The 11,910-nt window shown below is 55.3% G+C and overlaps 2 protein-coding genes across 2 annotated transcripts; one reads left to right on the top strand and one right to left on the bottom strand.

The window, feature by feature from the left end:
* Positions 1 to 14: 14 nt before the first annotated feature.
* LOC311164639 (uncharacterized protein) lies at positions 15 to 1,396 on the bottom strand (the record flags this gene model as incomplete). Its single annotated transcript, XM_084224167.1, has 3 exons — positions 1,012 to 1,396; positions 450 to 896; positions 15 to 356 (listed from the first exon to the last, which is right to left on the bottom strand). The coding sequence occupies exons 1-3, from the start codon at positions 1,165 to 1,167 to the stop codon at positions 15 to 17; spliced, it is 945 nt and encodes a 314-aa protein (XP_084080293.1). The 5' UTR covers positions 1,168 to 1,396.
* A 159-nt stretch (positions 1,397 to 1,555) lies between these two features.
* On the top strand, positions 1,556 to 11,466 carry ETFB (electron transfer flavoprotein subunit beta). The gene is made up of 6 exons (XM_084224180.1): positions 1,556 to 1,654; positions 3,192 to 3,350; positions 4,423 to 4,575; positions 6,536 to 6,598; positions 7,803 to 7,961; positions 9,832 to 11,466. The coding sequence occupies exons 1-6, from the start codon at positions 1,598 to 1,600 to the stop codon at positions 10,003 to 10,005; spliced, it is 765 nt and encodes a 254-aa protein (XP_084080306.1). The 5' UTR covers positions 1,556 to 1,597; the 3' UTR covers positions 10,006 to 11,466.
* Positions 11,467 to 11,910: the final 444 nt, after the last annotated feature.

Here is an 11,910-nt window from a genome sequence, read left to right as displayed (position 1 = left end):
GGGTCCTTAGGGGGTCACGGAGTTTCCTGAGGGGCTCCGGAGGGTCTTGAGGGCTCCCGGAGGTTCCTGAGGGGTCCCGGAGGGTCCTGAGGGGGTACCGGGGACGACCCGGAGGGTCCTGAGGGGCTCCCGAAAGATCCTGAGGAGCTCCCGGAGGGTCTTGAGGGGTCCCGGAGGTTCTTGAGGGGCTCCCGGAGGGTGTTGAGGGGGTCCCGGAGGGTGTTGAGGGCTCCCGGAGGTTCCTGAGGGGTCCCGGAGGGTCCTGAGGGGGTCCCGGGGACGACCCGGAGGCTCCTGAGGGGTTCCCGGTGGCTCCTGAGGGGCTCCCGGAGGGTCTCGAGGGGTCCCGGAGGTTCCTGAAAGGTCCCGGAGGCTCCTGAGGGGTCCCGGAGGGTCTTGAGGGGTCCCGGAGGGTCCCGGGGGGGGCCCGGAGGGTCCTGAGGGGGTACCGGGGAGGGTCCTGAGGGCTCCCGGAGGGTCTTGAGGGGCTCCCGGAGGGTCTTGAGGGGGTCCCGGAGGCTCCTGAGGGGTCCCGAAAGGTCCTGAGGGGCTCCGGAGGGTCTTGAGGGCTCCCGGAGGGTCTTGAGGGGTCCCGGAGGGTCCTGAGGGGTCCCGGAGGGTCTTGAGGGGTCCCGGAGGGTCTTGAGGGGCTCCCGGAGGGTCTTGAGGGGTCCCGGAGGGTCCTGAGGGGTCCCGGAGGGTCTTGAGGGGTCCCGGAGGGTCTTGAGGGCTCCCGGAGGGTCTTGAGGGGCTCCCGGAGGGTCTTGAGGGCTCCCGGAGGGTCTTGAGGGCTCCCGGAGGGTCTTGAGGGCTCCTGGAGGGTCTTGAGGGGTCCCGGGGAGGGCCCTGAGGGTCCCGGGGAGGTTTTTAGGGGTCCCGGAGGTTCCTGAGGGGTCCTGAGGGGATCCCGGAGAGGTTTGTGGGGATCTCGGAAGCCCCGAGCAGCTCCCGGGGAGGATTTTGGGGTTACCGGGTGGTTTTTCGGGTTCCCGGGGAGGATTTTGGGGTTACCGGGAGGTTTTTCGGGTTCCCGGGGAGCTTTTTGGGGTTCCCGGAGCACCTGAGGGCTCCTGAGGCCGCTTCCGGTTCCTTTCCCGCCCCTCCCGCCCGCGCGCGCGGGGCCTGAGGGGAAAGGGGGCGTGGCCTGTCTGAGAACGCTTCGCGCATGCGCCGAGCCGGAAGGTCGTAAAATAAAAAAAATCCCCAAAAAATCCTCAAAACGTCCCCAAAAAAAACCCCGAAAACCCAAAAAATCCCCCGCAAATTCCTTTTAAAATCACGACATTTCCCTTAAAAAACCGCTCAGAATCCCAAAATTTCCTTTAAAAGACCCCAAAAAATCCTCCCGAAAAAAATCTCCAAATATTCTCCAAAGTATTCAAAAATCCGAAGAAAATTCCCCCAAAAACCCCAAAAATTCGGTCCGGGCGTTCAGGCCACGCCCCCACACATCCTACATTACGTCAATGGGCGTGGTTTGATTACGCAATTACGTCATGCGATCGCCAGTGGGCGTGGCGTCGCTGCCGGCATTACGTCACCGGGTTATACGAGCTGTAGGCGTGGCTTCCGGGGCAGGGGGCGTGGCCTGGCAGCAATGGCGGCGCTGCGCGTGCTCGTGGGGGTGAAGCGCGTCATTGACTTCGCCGTCAAGGTAAGGGCACACCTGGGCACACCTGGGCACACCTGGGCACACCTGGGCACACCTGGGCACAGCTGGCACCTACCTGGGCACCCCCCAACCCGCCCCACCCCCTCCGCGGCTGGCACCGCCCCCAGAGCCCCAAAATTCCCGAATTTGGCGTTTTGGGGGGGGGGGTTGGGGGGGCTGGGCACACCTGGGCACACACCTGGGCACACCTGGGCACACCCGAACCCACCCAACCCCCAACGAGGCTGGCACCGCCCAGAGAGCCCCAAAAATCCCCAAAAATCCCAAACTTCCCAAATTCTTTGGGCATTTTTGGACTGAGGGGGAGGGCACTCACCTGGGCACACCTGGCAACCCTCAAACCCCCCAAAAAACCCCAAAATCCCCACAAAATTCCCATTAAATCCCAAAACCTGGTGACATTTATGGACTGGGGGGTCGGGCACTCACCTGGGCACACCTGGGCACACCTGGGCACACCTGGCAACCCTCCAAACCTCCCAAAACCTCCAAAAATCCCCCAAAAATCCCAAATCCTCTGGGCATTTATGGACTGGGGGGGTTGGGCACTCACCTGGGCACACCTGGGCACACCTGGGCACACCTGGCAACCCTCAAAACCTCCCAAAACCCCAAAAAATCCCCCAAAAATCCCAAAAAAATCCCAAATTCTCTGGGCATTTATGGACTGGGGGGGTTGGGCACTCACCTGGGCACACCTGGGCATACCTGGGCACACCTGGGAACCCTCAAAACCTCCCAAAAACCCCAAAAAATCCCAAAAAAATCCCAAATTCTCTGGGCATTTATGGACTGGGAGTGTCGGGTGCTCACCTGGGCACACCTGGGCACTCCTGGGCACACCTGCCAACCCTCAAAACCTCCAAAAAACCTCAAAAAACCCCCAAATCCCCCCAAAAATCCTAAATTCTCTGGGCATTTTTGGGCTGGGGGGGCGGGCGCTCACCTGGGCACACCTAGGCACACCTGCCTACTCTCAAACCTCCCAAAACCCCAAAAAAATCCCAAATCCTCCCAAATTCTCTGGGCATTTCTGGGCTAGGGAGTCGGGCACACACCTGGGCACACCTGGGCACACCTGCCAACCCTCAAAACCTCCCAAAAACCCCCAAAATCCGCCAAAAATCCCAAATCCTCAGGGCATTTATGGACAGGGAGTGTCGGGTGCTCACCTGGACACACCTGGACACTCACCTGGGCACACCTGGGCACACCTGGCAACCTCCAAACCTCCCAAAAATCCCCCCAAAGTGCTCATGAAATCCCCAAACCTGGCAACATTTATGGACTGAGGGGTTGGGCACTCACCTGGGCACACCTGGGCACACCTGGGCTCACTTGGGCTCACCTGGGCACACCTGGCCACACCTGGGCACTCACCTGGCCACACCTGGCCACACCCAATCACACCCGAACAACCCCAAACCCCCATTTTTCCCCCCAAACCCCCTCCCCACCCCCTCCCCGGTGCCCCCCGGGGGCGGTGCCCGCCCTGAGCCCCGCCAGGTGTGCCCGGCAGGTGCGGGTGGCGCCCGGCGGGGGCGGGGTGCAGACGCAGGGCGTGAAGCACTCGCTGAACCCCTTCTGCGAGATCGCCCTGGAGGAGGCGGTGCGGCTGCGCGAGGCGGGCGCGGCCGCCGAGGTCATCGCCGCCAGCCTGGGCACCAAGGCCAGCCAGGTGAGCCGGGCACACCTGGGCACAGCTGGGCACAGCTGGGGGGGCGAAAACTGGGTGAAAATCGGTGAAAAAATGGGAAATTTATAGGGAAAAATGGGTTTTTGGGCACACCTGGGCACACCTGGGGGCACCTGGACCCACCTGAACACACCTGAGCACACCTGGGCACACCTGGGAGGGTGAAAACTGGGGCGAAACGGCGAAAATTGGGCGAAAATCAGTGAAAAAATGGGGATTTTATGGGGGAAATTGGGGTTTGGGCACACCTGGGCACACCTGAGGGCACTAAAATGGGGGAAAATGGCAAAAATTGGGTGAAAATTTGTAAAAATAATGGGGTTTTGGAGGAAAATTTGGGGTTTTGGGCACACCTGGGCACACCTGGGGGCACCTGGGGTGGCTTTGGGTTGGTTTGGGGTTTCTTGGGGGCGTTTTTGGGGGTGTTTTGGGATAAATTTGGGATTTTTGGGGGGTCACTTTGGGGGTTTGTGGGGGGGATTTTTTGGCATTTATTTGGGTCTCTTTGGGGGTATTTTGAGGTATTTTGGGACACTTTTAAAAAAGGTCATTTTTGGGTAGTTTTAACGTTTTGGGGGTAAATTTGAGATTTTGGGGGGCATTTTTTGGGTATTTTGGGGTGATTTGGGGGCGATTTTGGGGTAATTTTTGGCTATTTTAGGGCGGGTGTTTTGGGCTGATTTATGGGTTATTTTTGTGGGTTTTTTTTGTATTTTTGGGGTCATTTTTGAGCCCTTTTTTGGGGTATTTTTGGGTCTGTTTTTAACCCCTTCCTGCCCGCAGGAGACCCTCCGCACCGCCCTGGCCGTGGCTGATTTTGGGTTAATTTTGGGCTATTTTGATGGGGGTTTTTTTGGGGTTGATTTTTGGGTGGATTTCGGGGAATTTTGGGTCTCTCTTTAACCCCTTCCTGCCCGCAGGAGACCCTGCGCACCGCCCTGGCCGTGGCTGATTTTGGGTTAATTTTGGGCTATTTTGATGGGGTTTTTTTTGGGTTGATTTCTGGGTTGATTTTGGGCCATTTCAGGACATTTTAACCCCTTCCTGCCCACAGGAGACCCTCCGCACCGCCCTGGCCATGGGCGCCGACCGGGCCGTGCTGGCCGAGGTGGGGGAGGGGGCGGCCCCGGGGCCCCGCGAGGTGGCGACGGCGCTGGCGGGGCTGGTGCAGCGGCTGCAGCCGCAGCTGGTGCTGCTGGGCAAGCAGGTGGGCACCTATAGATACCCTATAGATACCCTATTGATCCTCATTGATCCCTATTGATACTCTATTGATCCTTATTGATACCCTATAGATCATTCTAGATCCCTATAGTAACCTATGGAGGGTCTGGGGGGGCTGCAGCCACAGCTGGTGCTGCTGGGCAAGCAGGTGGGCACCTATAGATACCCTATAGATACCCTATTGATCCCTATTGATCCGTATTGATCCCTTATTGATCCCTATTGATCCCTATAGATCCCTATAGATACCCTATAGATCATTCTAGATCCCTATAGTAACGTATGGAGGGTCTGGGGGGGCTGCAGCCGCAGCTGGTGCTGCTGGGCAAGCAGGTGGGCACCTATAGATCCCCTATAGATCCCCTATAGATCCTCATTGATCCCCTATTGATCCCCTATTGGTCCCTATAGATACCCTATAGATCATTCTAGATCCCTATAGTAACCTATGGAGGGTCTGGGGGGGCTGCAGCCGCAGCTGGTGCTGCTGGGCAAGCAGGTGGGCACCTATGGATACCCTATGGATCCCCTATTGATCCGTATTGATCCCTTATTGATCCCCATTGATCCCTATTGATACCCTATAGATCGTTCTAGATCCCCTATTGATCCCTATAGTGACCTATGGAGGGTCTGGGGGGCTGCAGCCGCAGCTGGTGCTGCTGGGCAAGCAGGTGGGCACCTATAGATACCCTATAGATACCCTATTGATCCGTATTGATCCCCTATTGATCCCTATAGATCCCTATAGATACCCTATAGATCATTCTAGATCCCTATAGTAACCTATGGAGGGTCTGGGGGGGCTGCAGCCGCAGCTGGTGCTGCTGGGCAAGCAGGTGGGCACCTATAGATACCCTATAGATCCTTTATTGATCCTCATTGATCCCTATTGATCCCCTATTGGTCCCTATTGATACCCTATAGATCATTCTAGATCCCTATAGTAACCTATGGAGGGTCTGGGGGGGCTGCAGCCGCAGCTGGTGCTGCTGGGCAAGCAGGTGGGCACCTATGGATCCCCTATAGATCCCCTATAGATACCCATTGATCACCTATTGATCCCCTATTGATCCCTATTGATACCCTATAGATCATTCTAGATCCCTATAGTAACTTATAGAGGGTCTGGGGGGGCTGCAGCCGCAGCTGGTGCTGCTGGGCAAGCAGGTGGGCACCTATAGATACTCTATAGATCCTTTATTGATCCTCATTGATCCCCTATTGGTCCTTATTGATCCTCTATTGATCCCTATAGAATCCCAATAGACGCCTATAGATCCCCCATAGACCCCAATGGAACCTTCTAGACCCCTATAGATCTCCTATAGACCCCAATAAACCCCTATAGACCCCTATGGATCCCCTATAGAACCTCTATAGGCCCCAATGGAACCTTCTAGACGCCCATAGATCCCCCTATAGACCCCAATGGAACCTTCTAGACCCCCATAGACCCCAATAGACCCCGATGGAACCTTCTAGACCCCTATGGATCCCCTATAGGCCCCTATGGAACCTTCTAGACCCCTATAGAATCCCCATGGAACCTTCTAGACCCCTATGGATCCCCTATAGACCCCAATGGAACCTTCTAGACCCCTATGGATCCCCTATAGACCCCAATGGAACCTTCTAGACCCCTGTGGATCCTCTATGGATCCCCTATAGATCCCAATGGAACCTTCTAGACCCCTATGGATCCCCTATAGACCCCAATGGAACCTTCTAGATCCCTATGGATCCCCTATGGACCCAAATGGAACCTTCTAGATCCCTATGGATCCCCTATGGACCCAAATGGAACCTTCTAGATCCCTATGGATCCCCTATAGATCCCCCTATAGATCCCAATGGAACCTTCTAGACCCCTGTGGATCCCCTATAGACCCCCATGGAACCTTCTAGAACCCCATAGACCCCCCTTGTCCCCTCCCCCCCAGGCCATCGATGACGATTGCAACCAGACCGGGCAGCTCCTGGCCGCCATCTTGGACTGGCCGCAGGTAGGCCGCGCGCAGGGCACCACGGGATACTTCCGCTTCCGGGGGGATACATCCCAGAATGCACCGCGGGAACGGGGGGGATAAATCCCAGAATGCACTGCGGGAAAGGGGGGGATAAATCCCAGAGTGCACCGCGGGGGGGGGGGGGTAAATCCCAGAATGCACCGCGGGAAAGGGGGGGGATAAATCCCAGAGTGCACCGCGAGAAAAGGGGGGGATAAATCCCAGAGTGCACCGCGGGAAAGGGGGGATAAATCCCAGAGTGCACCGCGGGAAAGGGGGGATAAATCCCAGAATGCACCGCGGGAAAGGGGGGGATAAATCCCAGAGTGCACCGCGGGAACGGGGGGGATAAATCCCAGAGTGCACCGCGGGAAAGGGGGGATAAATCCCAGAATGCACCGCGGGAAAGGGGGGGATAAATCCCACAATGCCCCGCGATTTAAGGGGGAATATATCCCACAATCCCTCGCGGGTGAGTGTGGGAAATATTCACCCTTAAACCGCGGGGCATTGTGGGATATATTCACCCCTTTACCGCGAGGCATTGTGGGATATATTCACCCCTACGCCGCGGGGCATTGTGGGATATATTCACCCCAAAGGCTGTGAAATGGGGGGGGGCGGGGCTCCCAGTCCATACTGGGAGGGCTGTAGTCCAAACTGGGAGGGCCGCAGTCCTTACTGGGAGGGTCTAACTCATACTGGGAGGGCCCCAGTCCGTACTGGACGGGCCTCACTCCATACTGGGAAGGCCCCAGTCCATACTGGGAGGGTTTAGCCCATACTGGGGGGGACGCAGTCCATACTGGGAGGGACTAACTCATACTGGGAATGTCCGAGCTCATACTGGAATGACCCCAGTCCATGCTGGGAGGGTCTAACTCATACTGGGAGAGCCGTAGTCCATACTGGTAGGCTCCCAGACCATACTGGGAGGGTTTAGCCCATACTGGGAGGGTCTAACTGATACTGGGATGCTCCCCAGTCCAAACTGGGATGCTCCCCAGTCCGTACTTTAATACCTCCAGTCCATCCTGGCCGAGTCTAGCTCATCCTGGGAGGGTTTAGCCCATACTGGGAGGGTTTAGCCCATACTGGGAGGGTCTAACTCATACTGGGACACTCCCCAGTCCATCCTGGGATGCTCCCCAGCCCAAACTGGGACGCTCCCAGTGCAAACCAGTCCCTACCCCTCTCCCAGGGCACGTTTGCCTCGCGGGTGCAGCTGGAGGCCGGGGCCGTGCGCGTGGAGCGCGAGGTGGACGGGGGCCTGGAGACGCTGCGGCTGCGGCTGCCGGCCGTGCTGACGGCCGACCTGCGCCTCAACGAGCCCCGCTACGCCACCCTGCCCAACATCATGGTGAGGGGGGGATCCCCCTGGATCCCCTCAGCCCCGGGGGGGTCCCCAAAAAACCCCGGGATTCCCGGGAAAATCGCCGGAATTCCGGCGGTTCCCCATAGGGGTCAATGGGGGTAGACCTGTTGTCCGGGATGCCTGGAGCCCTTTTTGGGGGGGATTTTGGGGGGATTTTGGGACCCCTCCTCAAAATTCCTGGGATTCCCCCAAATCTCAGGGTGTTCCTCAAATCCTCAGGATCTCCAAATTCCCAGGGGATTCACCAAAACCCCCGGGATTCCCGGGAAATTCCCTGGAATTCTGGTGGTTCCCCATAGGGTTCAATGGGGGTAGATCTGTTGTCCGGAATGCTTGGGGTCAGTGGGAATGGGATTTCTTCCAAATTCTCGGGGTTCCCCAAAATTCCAGGGGGGTTCCCCAAATCCAGGGATTCCCTAAATCCCAAAATTCCCGAGGGGTTCCCCAAAATCCCTGAAATTCCCTGGAAATTCCCCTAAATTTGGGTTGTTCCCATAGGGTTCAATGGGGGTAGACCTGTTGTCTGGGATGCTTGGGGCCCTTTTTGGGGGAATTTTGGGGGGATTTTTTGGACCTCTCCCCAAAATTCCTGGGACTCCCCCAAATCTCAGGGTGTTCCTCAAATCCCCAGGATTCCCAAATTCCCAGGGGATTCCCCAAAACCCCAAAATTCCCAGGAAATTCCCCAAAATTCAGGTTGTTCCCATAGGGTTCAATGGGGGTAGACCTGTTGTCCGGGATGCTTGGGGCCCTTTTTGGGGGGGATTTTGGGGGATTTTGGGACCCCTCCCCAAAATTTCTGGGACTCCCCCAAATCCCTGGGGATTCCCTGAATCCCCAGGATGCCCAAATTCCTGGGGATTCCCCCAGAAAAATCCCCTAAAAATCTGAAAAAAATCAAGAAAAATCCTCAAAAAATCCCTAAAAATTCCTGAAAAAATTGCAAAAAAAATCCCCCAAAAATCCAAAAAAAATCCCCAAAAAGTCCCCGAAAAATCTGAAAAAATTCAAGAAAAATCCTCAAAAAAATCCCTAAACATTCCTGAAAAATTGCAAAAAAAAAATCCCCAAAAAATCTGAAAAAAATCCTTTAAAAATCCCAAAAAAATCCCAAAAAATCCCTCAAAAATCCTGAAGAATCCTCAAAAAATCCCCAAAAAATCCCAAAAAAACCCCAAAAAACCCCCAAAAAAACTGAAAAAAAAAATTTAAAAAATCCCAAAAGGTCCCCAAAAAAATCCAAAAAATCCCCCAAAAATCCCCAAAAAATCCTCAAAAAATCCCCAAAAAATCCCCCCAAAATCCCCAAAAAATCCTCAAAAAATCCCCAAAAAATCCCAAAAAATCCCCCAAAAATCTTGGAAAATTGCAAAAAAATCCCTAAAAAATCCCCCCAAAAATTCCCAAAAAATCCTCAAAAAATCCCCAAAAATCTCCAAAAAATCCCCCCAAAATCCCCAAAAAATCCCAAAAATCCCTCCAAAATCCCCCCAAAATCCCCCCAAAATCCTCCCAAAAATCCCCAAAAAATCCCCAAAAAATTCCCAACAATCCTCAAAAAATCCCCAAAAAATCTGAAAAAAATTAAGAAAAATCCCCAAAAAATCCCCCCAAAATCCCAAAAAACCCCCAAAAAATTCCCTAAAAAATCTGAAAAAAATTCTTTAAAAAACCCCAAAAAATCCCGAAAAATCTGGAAAAAATCAAGAAAAATCCTCAAAAAATCCCCAAAAAATCCCAAAAAAATCCCCAAAAAATCCTCAAAAAATCCCCAAAAAATCCCAAAAAATCCCCAAATTTTTTTCTTCCCCAAACCCCCCAAAATCCCCAATAAATTCCCAATTTTTCCCCCCAGAAAGCCAAGAAGAAGCCGCTGGAGGTGATCCCGGCGGCCGAGCTGGGGGTGCCGGCCGGGCCCCCCCGGCTGAAGGTGCTGCAGGTGCAGGAGCCCCCCCCCAGGGCGGGGGGCGAGAAGGTGGAGAGTGTGGAGAGCCTGCTGGGGAAACTGAGGCACGCCGGCCGCATCTGACACCAGTATAAACCAGTATAGACCAGTTCAAACCAGTGACATCCCTGTGACACCCCTGTGCCATCCCCGTCCTGTCCCAGTTCATCCCAGTTCATCCCAGTTCATCCCAGGGCTGTACAGGGCTGAGAGTGTGGAGAGCCTGCTGGGGAAACTGAGGCACGCCGGCCGCATCTGACACCAGTACAGACCAGTATAGACCAGTATAAACCTGTGACATCCCTGTGACACCCCTGTGTCATCCCTGTTCATCCCAGTTCATCCCAGTTCATCCCAGTGCTGTACAGGGCTGAGAGTGTGGAGAGCCTGCTGGGGAAACTGAGGCACGCCGGCCGCATCTGATACCTGTACAGACCAGTACAAACCAGTATAACCCAGTACAGCCCAGTATAACCCTGTATAACCCAGTATAGACATCCCAGTTCATCCCAGTTCATCCCAGGGCTGTACAGGGCTGAGAGTGTGGAGAGCCTGCTGGGGAAACTGAGGCACGCCGGCCGCATCTGACACCAGTATAAACCAGTATAGACCAGTACAGCCCAGTATAACCCCGTATAACCCTGTATAACCCAGTATAGACGTCCCAGTTCATCCCAGTTCATCCCAGGGCTGAGAGCGTGGAGAGCCTGCTGGGGAAACTGAGGCACGCCGGCCGCATCTGACACCAGTATAAACCAGTATAGACCAGTACAGCCCAGTATGAACCAGTATAGACACCCCTGTGCCATCCCTGTCCTGTCCCAGTTCATCCCAGTTCATCCCAGGGCTGTACAGGGCTGAGAGTGTGGAGAGCCTGCTGGGGAAACTGAGGCACGCCGGCCGCATTTGATACCAGTATAAACCAGTATAGACCAGTACAGCCCAGTATAACCCTGTATAACCCAGTATAGACATCCCAGTTCATCCCAGTTCATCCCAGTTCATCCCAGGGCTGTACCGGGCTGAGAGTGTGGAGAGCCTGCTGGGGAAACTGAGGCACGCCGGCCGCATCTGACACCAGTACAGACCAGTATAAACCAGTACAGCCCAGTATAGACACCCCTGTCCTCTCCCAGTTCATCCCAGTTCATCCCAGTTCGTCCCAGTCCCAGAGCCTGCTGGGGAAACTGAGGCACGCCGGCCGCGTCTGACACACCGGTATAACCCAGTATAACCCAGTGCCTCCCAGTTCATCCCAGTTTGGCCCAGTGATGTCCCAGTGCCATCCCAGTAACGCCTCGGTGCTGGAGGAGCCAAGAACCAGTAAGAACCAGTTCGTCCCAGTTCACCTCAGTGCCTTTCCCGGTTCATCCCAGCGCTCTCCCAGTGCATCCCAGTTTGTCCCAGTGCTCTCCCAGTTTGTCCCAGTTCATCCCAGTTCACCTCAGTGCCTTTCCCAGTCCCTCCCAGTTCGTCCCAGTGCCTCCCAGTCTGGCCCAGTTCCCCCCAGTGCCTTCCCCCCACCCCAATAAAGGCGTGGCCAGACCATGACGTCATCGCGTTCTGTTGGGGGCGTGGCTTAAAAGGAACGGGGGCGGGGCTATACCCTGGCCCAGTTTTACTGGTTTTTACTGGGTTTTACTGGTTTTGAGGTGGGGTTTTGGTGCGGGTGCGTCCCAGTATAAACCAGTTTGGCGCAGGAGGGGTCCCAGTGCGTCCCAGTTTGTCCCAGTATAACCCAGTCTGTCCCAGTTTGGCTCCAGTTTGTCCCAGTATAGCCCAGTTTGTCCCAATTCAGGCCCTGGCGGGTCCCAGTTTGTCCCAGTATAACCCAGTTTGGCACTGGAGGGGTCCCAGTTCAGCCCCAGTTTGTCCCAGTATAACCCAGTATGACCCAATTCAGGCCCTGGTGGGTCCCAGTTTGTCCCAGTATGACCCAGCGTGTCCCAGTCCGGTCCCAGGGGGTTCCCAGTATGATCCAGCGCCTCC

The sequence above is a fragment of the Fringilla coelebs genome (genome assembly GCF_963513975.1).
Source record: "Fringilla coelebs genome assembly, chromosome: 34".
Lineage (NCBI taxonomy): Eukaryota > Metazoa > Chordata > Aves > Passeriformes > Fringillidae > Fringilla > Fringilla coelebs.
The sequence above is the reverse complement of the archived record's forward strand: the minus strand, read 5'-3'. Positions and strand labels throughout refer to the sequence as shown.

What these genes read in the sequence shown, in the direction of transcription:
- ETFB (XM_084224180.1), top strand. Translation starts at nt 1,598, where the DNA reads ATGGCGGCGCTGCGCGTGCTCGTGGGGGTGAAGCGCGTCATTGACTTC. An exon ending in CCATCTTGGACTGGCCGCAG is followed by an intron (nt 6,599 to 7,802) that starts GTAGGCCGCGCG and finishes CCCCTCTCCCAG; the next exon opens with GGCACGTTTGCCTCGCGGGT. An exon ending in CCACCCTGCCCAACATCATG is followed by an intron (nt 7,962 to 9,831) that starts GTGAGGGGGGGA and finishes TTTTCCCCCCAG; the next exon opens with AAAGCCAAGAAGAAGCCGCT.